Source organism: Balaenoptera acutorostrata, chromosome 13 (genome assembly GCF_949987535.1).
Source record: "Balaenoptera acutorostrata chromosome 13, mBalAcu1.1, whole genome shotgun sequence".
NCBI classification, from domain to species: Eukaryota; Metazoa; Chordata; class Mammalia; order Artiodactyla; family Balaenopteridae; genus Balaenoptera; species Balaenoptera acutorostrata.
Genome location: NC_080076.1, coordinates 73,841,592 through 73,858,100, shown reverse-complemented (window position 1 = coordinate 73,858,100; position 16,509 = coordinate 73,841,592). Strand labels below are relative to the sequence as shown.

Genomic DNA, 16,509 nt, shown 5'->3' with positions numbered 1-16,509 from the left:
TTGGGAAAAGCCGTCTGAATCCTTTCTTTTAAGCCAAAGAGGATGTTGATACCTACGTGTAGCCACAGTCTTTGCTGGGAGAGCTGCTCCTAATTGTTTTATTTGTTCTATGAAAGAGCTAAGTGGGAGCAGGCTGGACCTGAGATTTGGAGGGCAATGGACCGTCCTTTGTCCAATTTGCTTCTGCTCAGACCCATGAAGCTGAATTCTCCCTGGTAGCTGGTCCAGGAATAATCTGGTAACAAACCAAGGTCATACCGCCGTGCCTGGTTCCGGTGAGCTTTGCCATGGTAGGTTTGGTTTCTTTCTCACAGGTGTTAAATATGAGCTACAGCACGTAGCCAAAGATCAGAGAGATGCTGATACGCAGGTGGGTGAGCCTGGGCTGTGACTGATGGTATTTTCTAGCCGGTGACCCATGTTGAAGCCTCCTCTGACACCCTAAGTCTTTCAGACCCTCCACCACTTGACACAAGCAGCTCTGGCCCCTGTCCACTTAATCCCCTCAATTTTCCTCCTGTGGCCCCCTAAGGAGATTAGAGGAAACTAGAAGAGGGAGGTTTGCAGCGGGGCCTTCCTGTTCCCCCCCCCACCCCGCCCACGCAACCTGCCCACACCTTTGCTTCCCTCCAGTCCTATGTACAGCTGGACTCTCTTCCATACTGGTTTGCCCTGTGACCTCACTGTCTTGTGTTTGTCCTCCACCTCCAGCTGATCTGTAGGTTCCTCCAGGGCCCTCAGGACAGAGGGATGTCCACCTGGAGGGGATGCCATGGGAGGGGGATTCCTGCCCAAGAGAGAAAGCTGGACAAAAAGACAGTGAAACCTTCTTTATTCTTATGAACATCGCCCCTGACCTTCCAGGATGCCTCGTGGGAGCAGAGCAAGCACTCAGGAAATGCTTGGTGACTTGAAGTGGACTGGCTGCCCTTGAATGGTTCCTGGAAGCCTCTCTGTGGGGTCTCTAGGGTAGCTCAGAAGTCAAGAGAATAGATTTGGTGTCAGTCCCAGTTCTGCCACTTGCTTGCGCTGTGAGCTTGGGCAAGTGACTTCATCTGTCTGAGCCTTGGTTTTGTCATCTGTGAAATGCGGATGAAAATTCCCGACACCTAGCTTTGTTGTGAGAGGTAAACTGTGTGACCCGTGGGGCAGAGGGCTGCATGGAGGAGGTGCTCGGTAAGTGGCAGTTTCTATGATGATCCTTTCAGTCTTCCTGAGGCATGCTTTGTGAATTAGGAGCCTTGATGAAAGAAAAGCCAAGCAGGATGACTCAGAGCAGGTGGGGGCATTCAGCAGTTGGGGTGCAGGCTGAGCACCCAGGAAGAGCCACAAAGTCGGCCCCCAGCAAGTGCCAGCATCATGGAGGATAGATAAAGACCATATCTTATTGACTTTGCACCCCCAGCACTGAGCACAGGGGCCTGGCACAAAGCAGGTTCTCATCAAATATTAGCTGAGTGAATGAATGAAATGGGCAACCACCTTCTTGTGGTTGCGGGGGCGGGGGGTGGTTCTCCTTTGAACCCTCGTGTAACTAGCTCACCTTGAGTGAAGGAGGGAGCTCCTCAGACATCACTGAATGCCAGTGATGAGCCTAGCTCTGTGCTGGGTATTGGGAGTGGTCACAAAAAGTTTTAGGCACAGTCTCTACTCTTGTGGCGTTCCCTGTCTGGCTTGGGAGGAAGGATAAACAGTCACCCATCAAGGATCTCAGGCTGAGAGAGGATCAGCCAGTTGGATCATCCAGTCCAACTGCTATCCAATGTCCAAAGTTCCGTACACCACACCTGCCCTGCCTCTGCTTGCATACCTCCAGTGATGGGGAACTCACTCTGTCCCAAGGTGGGACTGTCCTTGCCTTTACCTGGCAATCTTCTACTCATGCTTCTCGGCCCGGTTCACATGTCGCCCTCATTCCTGAGCAGTCCTCACTATTAGAACAAACACACTTCTTTGGAGGGAAAGAAATGGGCCCCATGTAACTCCTACCCTTCGGATCCACATGAAACAGTCACGTTCCCCCCATGTCACAGATCACAGTAATGACCTCTCTCAACCCAGCTGGGCTGCTGCTTCTCCAGCCACGCATCCCGTTCCTCCAGCTGTGTCACACCACCCTCCCCAGTGTTCCGTGCACAGAACCGGGCTCACCTTCTCTGTGCAAAGGTCCACACACTTGTCCACAGACATGTTGGGCATGGCAGCCGTCACGGGCAAGGCCAGGGAGAGGTTGTCGGGCCTGCGGAAGCAGCCTCGGAAGACTGCACTTCCATCTGGAGAGACAGAGGGAAAGGAACTAGTCAGATGTAGGCTGGGAGAACCACCTTCTGAAGGAAACACTTATAAATTGAAGTCCAGAGAAGGCAAGAGTCTCGCCCAAGGTCACGCAGTGAGCCACAGTGGAGACTCATGAGCTAGAAAATTCAAAGAATGTCCTCAACCCTGGCATCTCTGTCAACAACACAGGTCACTGAGATGTTCTTGCTGGGCCATATAATCCCCTCTTCTTTGTCACCATTCCTATGTCTCGCTTTCTCATTCTTGGTGGTGGCAACTTTTCATTTAGGGAAGTGATAGATGCCACAGAGGATTTTCGTGATCTCATCAGGAGAGGGTTGGGCATTTGAGGATGGAGGGAAGCAAAGGGTCCAGAGCTCTCCTGCCCTTCCTTCCAGCACTGGGGTGCCCCCTCTCCCTCCCATTGTCCTGGGCTTTAAGGGAAACACCGGGGCCTTGGGAGTCTCTGCCCCACTCAGTGCTATAAGGGACTGATTTGTTGGAGAGATTCCCTTTAAGATAACCTAATCTGGAAACATCCCAGCTACGCAACAGAAAATTCAGAAGACGTTGCTATCTCTTTAATAGAAGTCATCCTCAAAACAATACTCAGAGATGTTGTCTTCAGCTGGGTTTACTTGAAGCCGGACCTGAGACAATGTTTTATGGCTTCTCAGGAGAAACAGGACAGGGCAGGGGAGGAGCTAAGTAAGCATGTGATCTTGGCTGGGTCCCACCTCCAGCCTGGAGGGTAAACCGTACCACAGAGTTGGTCCCACTTTAAGGAAAGGGGCCGACCTTGGCCCTATGTGCCCCCCTCCCCAACGTCTGTCATTTGGAAGGCTGCTGGGGCAAGGGTCATTTTTCAGACAAGGGGGCAGATGTGAGCCATTGGTGGTAATGAGGATTTGGGTGGGTACTCTTTGCATCCATTACAGGTGTACACAAAGACTTATCGATAAGGATGCTCATTGCAGCATTTATTTAAATTAACAGGTGAGAGACTGGAAGCAACCTTGCTGTCCAACAATGAAGTACTGGACAAATAAAGTAGGGAATGACAACACAATGGGATTCTATGCCCCATCAAAAATAATGATGTTAAAGGTTACTTGAAAGAGATGAAGATGTGTTCAAGACAGAATGTTAAATAAAAACTGAGACCAGGGCTTCCCTGGTGGCGCAGTGGTTGAGAATCTGCCTGCCAATGCAGGGGACACGGGTTCGGGCCCTGGTCTGGGAAGATCCCACATGCCGCGGAGCAACTGGGCCCGTGAGCCACAACTACTGAGCCTGCGCGTCTGGAGCTTGTGCTCCGCAACAAGAGAGGTCGCAATAGTGAGAGGCCCGCGCACCGCGATGAAGAGTGGCCCCCGCTTGCCACAACTAGAGAAAGCCCTCGCACAGAAACGAAGACCCAACACAGCCATAAATAAATAAATAAATAAATAAAAATTTAAAAAAAAAAAAAACTGAGACCATGAAACTCCACATATTATAAAATATCCATTGTGTCCGCAAATTATCTCTCAGTGTAAATCTCTGGAGGGACATAGACTAATATGTTAACAACCATGGTTATCTCTTAACAGCAGGTGTGATGGTTAAGTTTTGTGTCACCCTGGTGAGGCTATGGTGCCCAGTTGTTTGGTCAGACATTGGTCTAGGTGTTGCTGTGAAGGTTTTTTGTAGATAGGATTAATATCTACAGTTAGTTGACTTTAAGGAGACTTAAAAGAGATTTCCCTCTAAAACGTAGGTGGGCCACAACCAATCAGTTGAAGGGATGAGGGAAAAAAATGAGGTTTGCCAGAGAAGAAGGAATTCAGCCTCTGGATGTCAGGCTTGCCAGCCTCTACAATTGCATGAGCCAATTCCTTAAATCAATCTCTTAATTTATATATTTGCCTATATCTTACTGGTTCTGTTTCTCTGGAGAACTCTGATAGGATATAGGCAATTTTTATTTCCACCTTTTTGTAAAACTCTTTTCTAACTTTTTCGACAGTGCATATTTATTTTTTAATGTAATAAAGACAAATTTAAAAAATTATAAGTGGCCCCTGTCAAATTTATCTAAAGACTCATGGTGCCCATTTTAAATTGGGTTCCACTGTTCTCAACTCTGAGCTGTATACACTTTCTAGAAGCACAGCTTTCACATAAAATAAAGGACGCTGTTGATGCAGTGAATCAAAATCAGGAGCACAAAAGTAGGTACCATTTACTGAGTACCTACTACGTGTGATCCACTCTTCTGAGAACTTTGCAAATGCCATCTCATTTTACCTTCCTGGGAACTCTGCAGGGTCCATAGTAAACTCTCATTTTACGCGTGAGAGACACAGGGCTTAGAGAGGGGAGGTTACGTGACAGTACTAGGCACCCACTGTTAGCGAAAACGTGCTAAGGATTATCTCAGAAAGACAATGCTAATCCTTGGGGAAAAGTGAAGCAAGCTACAAAAATCATATATCTCCATCTATGTCTGTATCTGGGTCTATCTATTGTGTACACCACTCCTCCCCCCCCCCCTTTTTTTAGCATATACGTATATATCTATATTTAAGTGCAGAGAAAAGGATATGAAATTACTCCCCGGGCAGAAGGATGGTGGAGGAGGGGGGAGGGAGCCTAGGAATGAAAATTTTAAATCGCAGCTGTCAAAGGCACCCTAGTGATTACCTCTACCACCTGGCACCCTGTAGCCTGAAATTGCTCATCGTGGAGGCAAATCTAGCAAGCGGAGAAGACATCTGGAATTGGGTTAAATGACTGATTTCCGGAGCATGCTGCAGGCTCCCGCCATCCAGCACCATCTCCTCCACTTCCCCACCTCTCACTCCAGGCTGCTGGGAGAGGCTGGTGAGAAGTGATGGTGGTGGACGCCGTGGTCCAGGCCTCAGTTTCCCCACATGTAAATGATAGGGAGGGGGTTAGACTATGCAGAGTCTCTTCTGTACAGGACATCCCTCCATCCCCCAAATGAGGAACTGCCAGACCCCAAACAGCACTAGTGTCCCGTGGGGGAACACGGGACAGTCTCCCACCCCGTGGCCCAGGATGCACCGAGGGACACGCCATTTCATCGGTCACCCTGAGGAAGATGTAATGATGCTCAGAGGATGTGCCGTACGAGGAGAGGATGGGGAGGGGAGTCAGGCATTTAAGCTAAAGATTTACAGCAATGAGATGAGAAGCTGGAAGCAGTGTGGACGAAAGCTCACGAAAACTCCATTAGCTGGATGCCCATCAGGTCCCAGGGCAGAGACGCTGGCCTTACTCTCAGAAATAAGGGGACTCGCCTTTTCTCTTTAGACTCCACCAGTGTTTACGGAGCCCCCACGGATGCCAGGCTCCAAGCTGGGTGCTTTGGATCCACTGAATCTTTGCAGCAGCCACGAGCAGTAGCTGCCACGGCTGGCTCAAGGAGGCACTCTGGCTTCCAGGGTCACAAAGCTGTCTAAGGACAGAGTGAGATCAAAGCCAAGTTGCTCTGTCTCCCAAGTCTATGCTTCTTCCAATAGTAATAACGCTACTATGATGATTAGATGCTTATAGTCATATCATAATATCATTGTTATCATCGCAGCCACCATATACGGGTCACGTGCTATCAGCCGGGAACGAGGTTCAACTGTTCACACGTGCGGCCCCGTTGAACCCTTGCATCATTCTGGTGGTATAAGGATCCCCATTTTTACAGATGGAGAAACTCAAGCCTCAGAGGGCTGAAACTGCTTGACACAAGTCACCCAGCTTATAAGAGGCAGAGCTGAGACCGGAATCTAAGTCTGAGATCTTTCCATTCTTGACGATCTTATTGAATGCTCTCGCTGTACCAGGCACTGTGTAAGCACTTGATATACTTTATCCTCTTAATTCCTATAAAGAAAGTCTCACTCTCCCCATTATACAGAAGGGGAAACAGAGGCTCAGAGGGGTAAGTGACTTGTCTAAGATCACACAGCTGACAACTAGCAGCATCCAGATTCTAACCTGGGAACATCTGAGCTCCAAGCCCTCACACTCTGGGCTGTCCCTCTTTAAGGAACCACCCCCAGGCCCTGTTTGAGCATTTTCAAAACACTGTGACATATATTCACTCCCCTTTGACCACTAATCATTCACAAAGGCTGTCACTCTGGGGTCTCCTGACTCTGAAGTCGGATTCTCTTTACGCACCTAAAAATGCCTAGAACTTGACACTGAGTCTCCAGAACCATATTCAAGTTGTTAACCTGCCCCTTCCCCACCAGGACCCTATTCAAGGGACCATCTTATAATCCTCCTGGGTCCCAGCTGGGGCCAGGAGGTTCACTATGGGCAATGGTTTGGGGGTTGAGGCCAAGGGAGGCCCCTTCAGGACTGGTGTGGTCCTGGGTACACTGTAGGGGTGCAAAGCCCACCACCTTTTATCCTCTAGGGTGGTTCCTTCCTGGAGTCCTCTCCCACCAACCTGGGGGGTCTGAGACTCTCCCCAACCCAGGACTGTGCAGGGGAAGACAGAGTTGTATCAGAAGGTGTTGGGGGTTTGGGGGTACGTGTGGGTGTGAGGGAACCAATGGGGCAGGAGATGCAGACCATGAGGGTAGCTTGGGCCTGGTTGTAGTGAGGGTGTGTTTGGGAGGTGGGACACTTGTGTACAGTGTGTGTGACAGGGAGGCAGTGTGTGCATCTTGTGTGTGTGTGTGCGCACGCGTGTGTGTGACTGGGTTTGTGACGGTGTGAGTAGAGATCTATCTATTTGGGTGCGTGGATACTGAGCTCTGAGACTACAAATGTGGCCCCGTGGACCTGGTTCATCCGAGCGTATTTGGGTTTGTCCATGTGGGAGTCTAGGACCCTGTGTGAGCAGGTGTTTGCCCACCTGCCTGCCTGGTCTCTTGACAGTGGGCACTGGGCTGTGGCTGTGTGCTTCGGGCTGTGACCATATAGTTGTGCACTGGACCTCTGCGGGATGAGTCTTACCAAGGGGAGGAGACATAATCTTGGATGCTCTCTCTGGGTTGCCTGGCAACCAAGTACCAGGGAGAAGAGCTCCCCCTCTTCTACCAGAAGGCCTGGCTGAGCCTCAGCTAGCCTCCCACTGGACTGGCCCAATGCCACCAGGGTTGGGCATTTCCCAACAACCCCTGAACAGCCAGCACCCAGATTCGAACAAAAACTTTTGTCTCCTCAGTGCAAGGCCACTTCATGCTTGAGCCATACGGGAGAGCAGAACAGGAGGAGTGGGCCCCTCTGCTGGAGTCCAGCCCAGACTGAGTCTCTCCCCAGGATGTCAAGAGCACAGAGACCCTTACACCTGGAGCCCACAGACAGGTGCACTGTTGGTATCGGTCCAGATCCTGCATATCACAGAACACCTTGCATATGGGTCTCTGTACAGGAGTGTGTGTGTCTGATCGTAGGCATGTGAGAGCAGGAGTCCACCCTTGGTAGTCTTTGGAGTCACCTGCTATTAGGGGCTCACCCTTGGATCCTCTTGCAGACATGACCTTGAGTAACTGAGGGCACTGGGGTATCACTCAGGGCCCTGTGAGCCCACAGGCTCTTCATCTAGGCCTCTGGCCAAATGCTCTGCCCTCCTATCACCCCCAGCTGGATGCCTGTCTCTTGGGCCGCATCAGCACGCATCTCCAGATGGCCTCGAGGGCCCAACTCTGATCCAGGGGCTCCAGAAGAGACCATCCGGCCTGGCACCACACCAGAAGGCCATGGCACTTCCCAGGACCATGGCATTTCTCTGGACGAGCTGCCCTGGCCAAGGAGCAGAAGACCAGTGGCTCAGAGACACGAGCTCTAATCCTGACTTTGCTTCTCCTCCCTGAAAGGTGGCGTCTTCACCTGTCAAACGGGCAGCTCTCCTCCAGTACACACAGGCAGCTCCACCCTTCTTCACTGACCTTGGCATGTTTCCTCTCCTTTTGGAGGCTCAGTATTCTCATCTCTAAAATGGAGGCATAAATACTGGGTGGATCATTCAGAGACGGACATGAATGAGATTTGTCAGTACAGTGGAAGGGACAGGCAAAGGGCTGTGAATCTGTCTCCTTAGAAGAAGTAGAATTCCTACCCTGGCATCTCCCCAGATGATTTTCTCCTGCCTTCCTGGATGCCAGGAGGCCAGACTGCAAGTGTGGGAAGAGGAAGGAAGACTCTGTAAGCCCAGCTCTGCTGAGACAGGTCTCCCTTTGACATTTAAGCATCTGCTAATGAGTCCCTGACCCTCCCAGCTTAGAAAGCAGAGCTGAGCTGAATGCCCTGAATACCAAGTAAGGTGATGTTTTCAGAGGCCTTAAAGGGCCAGAGAGGGGTCAGAAGCTGCTGCTGTGAGTCTCTCTTTGGTCAAGGTGTGCACTGGGGTGGGGGGAGGAGGGGAACAGGTTTGGGAAGTTAGTTCTAGGAGCAGTAAACCTGCTGGATGTGGCGTCTTCCTACAGTCTTGCCCATTCTGCTTTTGGAGGGAAACCACATGGATTCACAGAGAATTCTGTGATGTCTAATGGGAAGGCCGGACTCCCAGGGATCTGGGGAACACTTTGGAGGCCACCTCTCTCTGCAGGTTGCTCTCCATTATGGCTTGGTGATTGGAACACTGAGAACATGCACGGTGGCCAACACGTTGAATCCTCCTGCTACTCTCATTTCCTCCATCTGTAAAATGGGTTGGGTCACCGGCTCTCCACACCAGTGGTGAGAGGCTTTCTTTTCTCTTATGTCCGAAAACAAAAGAGAAGTGACCAGCCTGGGTCCCTTGACCTTCCTAACACACTCTTGTGATACAAAGAATTTTGGACTTCTACAGCGGTAGGTAGATGCCTTCCTGTTTGCAAAAAAGCTCTCATGCCCAGCAGAAAGGGCCTTGGTTTTGAATTCAGACAGACCTGGGTCAGCAACTTACTTAGCTGTGTGTCCTTGGACTGAGCCTTGGTTTCCTCATCTGTATATGGGGATCATTATCTCTACCCTGCCCAGGTGGGACAGAAGGTGATGCAATGACATTTACAGTGCCTGAGACCTACGAGGATTTAGTCAATGTCTCTTCCTGCTCCTTCTCCATTGCTCGTTCATGATATGTGAAGGGTGGCTAGATCGCAGGTAGGAGACACTACCAGTGCCCCATTAATACACTCCTGGCGCTCACCATCCCAGTATAGGCTGACAGTGACCTACTGTAAACACCTAGGGTATGTGAGGGACAGACTGCACTTGCCAGGGAGTTAATCTCCCTGGGAGCCACCCTCAGCCAATGATGGGTGAACGCTGGAGGATAAATACTGCAGCTTCCTGCTCCTCCAATGGGACGTCTCTGAAGCACGCTCTCTACCACCTCCCACAGTTCCCCAGTGGGAGTAAGCCTCAGCTGTCCTCAGTAGTGACCTGCTTTGTAAAGGGCATGTATTGGCTCCTTCCCTTCCCTTTCTCACGTCTCCACTCCCCTGGAGGTGCATCCTGGGGTCATGATTCAAGTAAACCAAAGCTCACATCCTTGTCTCCGGGAGAACCCAACTTAAAATATCTTGGGTCTTTGAACGTTCTTAATTCACAAGGGAAACCCTGCACAGAGTTCAGAGCCACTGCTCTTCACAGCCTGTAGCCTGTGAGAAGGGCGCTCCCTGGAGCTGTGCAGTACACAGCCCGTGGACAGTAGCAGCAACCCTGAGGAGTGTCTTCCTAACGACCAACCCTTGCTGAGGAATAGCAACAAAGGTAATAATAACAGCTGTTTACTGTATGTCGTTAGTGCTAAGTATGTTACACATATCACCCCTCAATTAATCCTCACAACAACTTAAGAGGTAGAGGATGCTATTATCCTGTTTTGCAGGTGGAGACCCCGAGACCTAACCTAACAAGATTTGGTCACTTTTCCAGCTCATACAGCTAGTGGGGAGCAAAGTAGGGATTTGACCCCAATCTTATTTGACATCACATCCTAGGTTCCCACCTCTCTGCTATTCTGCAGGAGGCCTGCCGAATTCCAACATGGTTGGGCTCCAGAGACCCCATGCCAGCCACCTGAATTTCCCAGAAACCCTCTGAGTCTCCATAGTAGGGGTCCAAGGATCACAAAAGCCCATGCCCCACATTCTGATAATGTCAGCTCTTCATTGCCAGGCCAGCTGGGATGGTGCATGACCTCGGAAGCTTGGAGTTTTTACTAGCAAGAGGCGAGCAGAGCAACTGTTCATCAACTCCCTTTACTGGGGGCAGATGAAGAACATCCTGGAACCAGCTGCAAGTATCTCTGAAGTCCATCATCTCTTTGTTCTGGGGCTTCACAAAAATGAGGTAAATCCCACCAGGCATCAGCTTAAAGGCAGGCGTGGAAGAGTTCTCCTTGGTTTGAAAGAGGCCATCACCCCCCGGGTAATTAGGCCAAGCTCTACTGCACTAAAGATGCTGGTAAGGAGGAAAGGCAGTGAGCTGGGAGCTGTTAATGGCTACCTATAATCAGAGAGAGACTGAATTACACAAAGAGCGTAACTGTCCAAGGAGAATTCAAACCAGCTATTTTTAGGCATCACCAAAGGCTCCTGTGAGCTGTTGGAAATTCAAACAGCTTGAGTTGGGTGCCGCTCAGAGTGAATTGAGGAATTTTCATTTCAGGAAGGAGGGTGCATCACCACTACCCCATAACAGGCACTGTGCTATGTGCTTTCTCAATTTTATCTCACTTGGTGGTCAGAGCAATCTTTCAAGGTTGGAATTGTCCCCATTTTACAGATGAGGCATTTGAGGCTCAGACAGAATGACTGGCTTGACCAAAATCGACACAGCAAGTAAGTGAAGGAGCTGGGATAGAAACAATGTCTGTCTGATTTCAAAATCTACAATCATTGCTCCCATAGCCTTCCTGGATTATGGTTCATGGAGAAGAGCAAACCAATTCTCCCCCATCATGATGCAGAAGGAGAAAAAGTTTTCTAGCTAACATCTCCTTGGCCCTACACAGCAGAACACATGAAGACCCACATGAATTATAAAATTCAGGGGTCCCAGGCATATATCAAGGGAAAGGAGAGGCCTCCAGGCCCGGCAAAGAAGGAGCTAGACATAGCCCACCCATCTAATATGACTTTCCATGGTCATCTGAGGCTCCCCTCAGCAGAACTGGTTAAAATGGAGTATCAGTGAACAAAAAGTACAAGCATTGCACATTTCCCTTCTAACCTTCAAAGACAAAAAATTGCCAGAACTAACAACAGTACACAAGAGTCACTTATGTAAATTGTGATCCATAAGTCAAGATCTATTTTTCCAGTGATAACATGAGCTTCACAATAATTTCACCAAGATAGAAAAGAAAAAACAAGAGGGAAAAGTGCTGAGTCCTGGGAGAGGCTGGTCTGCAGTCATGGGGGTTTTAGGCGGCACTGAAGGATGGTCAGCACCACGGACAGCCACCCACGGGACCCACTTATACATTGTATATTTTGTGTAATTCTAATGAACCTTGCAATGCAAATCTTGCAAGAATCTTTCAGGCAAATGAAATCTCTTGCAAAACCCTATAAAGCCATAATACTCTCAAATCGCCAGCAGGTCTCTGCCCCTGGGAAGAGAAGCTACACTTGCTGACACATTCAGCAAACTGCTGTGAAAAAATGTAATCCAACCAAGAAGGAAGTCCATTTCTCGGTTCTTTTGTAACAAGGGCAAAGAGTCCATGTGCCCGAGAGTCTGTGGCAAGAAAGAATAGCAGGGTGCCTGCAGACATTTGCTCTGCCAACCTTTTAATGCTCTCACTACTGTAGGAGCATTCCATCACCTCGGAAACACGTAGGCTGGCTTCCCACGCAAGGTGGACACCCCACCAGAGCGGTGCTTGGGCGATAATAAGCCTCCTTTGGATCTTCACAGTCATTAAGAGTTCTGTGCCACTGCTCAGGGAAACACAATTAGGACACGGTGTTAATACAAACTAATGACTCTACAAATGGAATCTGGTTTCCACCATACCTGTTTCCTGGAGTGTTTGCTCATCACCCTCCCTAATGTAATACATGCTAGTGTCGTGTGCCAGTGGAAGGCCTCCCTTTCTGACTTATTTGTGTATAAATCAGATCTCAGGAATGGGAAGCCACTGAGTCAGAACAAAGGCACTGGATATTCTGTATTGTATAGAGTCAGGACGCAGGGCAGAAGGAGAGGTCAGGGGTCAAGGAAGAAAGGAGATAAGTTAAATCCAAGGAACACTCCCAAAAGAGAGGCAATGGGGTCCAAAATCCAATACAAGAGGTCAAGGTGTCTACAGCACTATATAGAGTTAGCACTCAAACCAGGAGTCAGAGACCTGGGTTCCAGCCTATGCTCAGTCCCTAAGAAGCACTGTGGCCTTGGAAAAATCATGCCTGCCCATCATCTCTAGAAATTACGTCTCGGCTTTTGCACACTCTATTCCCTCTGCCTAGATTTCTCCCCCACCCTTTGGCAATTTGTTGAGTCTGGATATCCTCCTCTTACACCAGGCAAAATCCTATGCATCTTTCAAGGCCTTAATCAGTCAGCTCTCTTTTGTGGAGCCTCCCGCAGGGCTGTTCAATTTAGCCACTTGTGCTGTCTGGGCCTCAGTTTCTAAAGCTGTAAAATGAAGCATCAGTGAGGAAGGTGCTTCCAACAGGTCATTCAAAACGTCACCTTTGCTGATCCTTTTGTTCACGGCTGAATACACGACTCTCCCTTTCACCTGGAAATCTTAGAATGAGATTCAGCTCAAATGTTACTCCTGTGGCTTCTATATATACACCCCATGCTTGAACAGATCCCACTGGTCTTGGGTTTGTCTCTCCACTAGATGGTGATCTCCTTGAGGGCAGGGACTGTGCTTTATTCCCCATTGTCTTCTCCACGCCTAATACACATGGGAGCAATCAAGTGTTTAATGAACAGTCCCCATGCTCTCTCCAAATACCATGTTGCCAACTGGGAGCCCACCAGGAGTCCCAATTTGACAAACCATCGGTCTCCTTATCCAAGCCACTTCCATTCTCATCTCAGCCACAGTAGCCTTGAGATTAGTAAGGCTTAGATTTCCTTCAGGAGTTTCCAGCTGAAGGTGCCCAAGCTTCCAACCTTGTACAGTGACGATTCAGAACAACTGGGGTGGACTTAGAGAATCCAGGACTCCCCTCTCGGTTGAAATGAATGGGTTCCCCGTCTTCGACATAAATACAAAGATTCCTTTCTCAGGTGGAACAAAACACCACTGCAGAGGTGGGCAAGCTGAGGGGCACAGCAGCATTCCCATCAGCCTCAGGGGTTTCTCACCAGCCACCACCCAGACAGCCCTCCCACTGCTACCAGGGCAAAACACACCCAACTGTAACGGGATCTAGCAGTCTCAGTGTGTTGAGGTTTATATATTTCAGCTGACTGAAAAATCTTTGATGGTCCACGAGAGTGTTATTATACCAGGTGATCTCAATAGTGTGTATGTGTGTGCATGTCTGTGTGTGTGTGTGTGTGTGTGTGTGAGAGAGAGAGAGAGACAGACAGACAGAGAGAGAGACAGAGACAGAAAGACAGGAGAATGTTCATATTACCCAGCCAATCTGAACATTAACCAAAAGGAGGTCTAGCTAATAGTGGCTGATGACATACACAGCCCAATTCTTGTTATCTAGCTCAGCATCATCCACTAGAATGTTCTAGTGGCATCAGCTTTCCCTCTAAATACACACAACTTTAGGGCCAGCTCTTCATATGGTCAACGTCACCATCAAAATAATGTAAACATTGGCATAAAGAAATCAATATTGGGGATGATAAATCTGCTATCAAATTAAAACCTCATTACACTAATGGCCAAACCAGAGACTTGCTGTATGGACATTATCCAGCCTGGATTTCACACACCCTCCCCGCCCTCTGCCAGCCAGACCTGCAGAGCTGGATGAACTGAGGCAACGATGGGGAGGCAGATGGTGTCTCCGTTTCTAGAAATCAGCCACTTTGTAAATTGGCGGCACGCGGGACCCCGTTGTAAAGCAAAGCTTGAACGGGGCTTCAGAAACATGGGGTTTGGAAAACAGAACACAGTGTCAAGCACACCAGCAATGAATTTTTATAAACAATGACATTCATACGGAAGAGGCCTTTCTCTGCATGCAGACAGGCATTAAGGCTCTGCCAAATCCACCTGGGTGGGAAGGCTGACATTCTGGGCGGACCTTGTCAGCTCCATGGAGGTCTAAGGCCTTATTATTCAAAGTGTGGTCCACGGACCAGCAACCTAGCATCACCTGGGAACTCCTTAGAAATGCAGAATCTCACTGGCTGAATCAGAATCTGCATTTTAACAAGATCTCCCTAGGGTTCATTGGAGCATTCAAATTTGGGATTCTTAGTTCTGGATTCCTGTTCCTACCTCAGGACTGCATCAGAAGAGTAACCAGGACAAACCTCAGCCCTCTGTCTTTCGTCAAGGCCATTAGCTCTTCGTATAGGTTTGAAGGTCACCTTTGAGGTCACAAGACTGTGTGACCTTGGGCAGGCTTACTTAAATTCATCAAGCCTAGGTTTCCTCACTGTAAAATGGAGATAATTAACCACGGTAACTGCCTGAAAAGTCTGTAGGGAAGGGAAACAAAATCAGGCTTGCAGTGGGCTCAGCACGGTGCCTGGCACACGGCAGATGCTTGATAAATAGACATTAACTGCTATTAAACACCCAGAGAGGGGACAACGGGACAATATCCACAGAAGAGGGGGTAGCTCTTGTCCTCGGCTATTCATCCCCTTCCCTCCCTCAGTTTGGAAACTGGAGAGATTTTCCAACAAGACTGAGGCACTGGCAGGCAAGGGATAAATTCTCTCTACAGGAGCATTAAACACATAAGCTCTGGAGTTGGTTTAAATCCTCTGCTGCTTGTGTGACATTGAGCCTCAGTCTCTTCATCTGTAAAATGGGAGTGGGTGAATAACAGTGCGATTTCAAGGGTCATCATGAGGATTAGATGTGCTCTCCCATAGAAGGCACTTGGAAAACGATGAAGTGTTTGCTGTTGTCACTGTCATTGTCACCATCGTTAGATACAATCTGCTTTCAGAAAATGAGGAAGGACAGGCCAGCTCAGGCTCTAGCTGTTTGCTAAGGAGGAAGAGGGGCGTGGCTGGAGGTGAGGCTGGGGCAGGATGGTGGCAGCCTTGGAGGGCAGCCAAGGGCTTAGGAGCGGTGGGAGCCGTGGAAGGTACAGGTGGGCGCTCAGGTGGGCGAGGGCAGAGAGGGGAGGGGCCGACTCACGTACACCTGCGGGCTGCCTCCTGGGCCAGCTGCAGCCGGTAGACGGAGAGGCGGTTGGCGCCACCGCACACGCTGCCCCGCTCGCCCTTGCAGTCCATGTCACACTCCGCCTCGCTCACGTTTGTCGCCTGGATCTTGTGGCCACAGTAGCACTCGGCGCCGAACTCCAGCCCAGCATACAGGTAACCCCTGGGGGAGGCTGCTGTCAGGCCAGGGTAACTGCCACCATGGAGAACCCAGGGACAGGGTGACTCACCTAGTGAGGAGGCCTGGGGGACGGGAGGGCTCTGGGGAAACGGAGAGACAGATGATGGAAGGGGGACAGAGGAGACCTCAGGGGACAGGAGGCAGAGGCTTCCAGGAGACAGGGAGACCCCAGAGAAATGAGGAGACTGGGGTGGGGGTCTCCCTATCTCCCTGGAAGAGGGGAAACAAGGAAGACCCTGGGCATCAGGGAGACCCAAGGAGATCTGAGGTACAGGGATACTCCAAGGGACAGGGGCATCTGGACTGAGAATAAGGAGACCCTGAGAGGGTCAGGGAGGCTAAGGGGTTAGAAAGCCTTGGAGGTGGGATGGGCAGGAAGCCAAGAAGGAATACAAGGAGGTCCCTGGGGCACAGGGAGACTCTGGAAGGGGACAAGACCCCAGGGACCACCTGCTTCCATCCCTGCCTCATGTCTCACACCCCCATACACTTACCCACATAGACACACACCGTCATATTCACACCCATCTACATATACCTTCAACACACAGGACACTTCACACACACACCCCTCTGGTCCTGTGGTCCCTCTGCCCCACCCACTCCCTTGTTCTTCCCTGTCTAGAGCCACAAGCCAATCATATCTGCAAAGTCCAGCCTCTTTGTTCCAGGAAACATCCCCCAGGAATGCCTCTATGTCCCCTGAGAGGAGCTGGACCCAGGGGAGGGGGCAGGGACTCTCGTATGTCTTTGGAAGGTGGCAAAACCAAGGTCAC

General features: G+C 49.9%; 1 protein-coding gene across 5 annotated transcripts in view; it reads right to left on the bottom strand.

Annotated features, from left to right (window-relative positions):
- Positions 1-16,509, bottom strand: part of WSCD2 (WSC domain containing 2) — a 103,571-nt gene that overhangs the window by 15,631 nt on the left and 71,431 nt on the right. For 4 of the 5 annotated variants that reach the window (XM_028165971.2, XM_007180068.3, XM_007180066.3 and 1 more), the window contains exons 4-5: positions 15,531-15,715; positions 2,152-2,273 (exon numbers count right to left, since the gene is read on the bottom strand). In XM_028165971.2, the coding sequence (XP_028021772.2) occupies positions 2,152-2,273; positions 15,531-15,715 (307 nt within the window). The remainder of the gene's footprint in view (positions 1-2,151; positions 2,274-15,530; positions 15,716-16,509) is intronic. The other variant, XM_007180067.3, reaches the window with a different exon arrangement.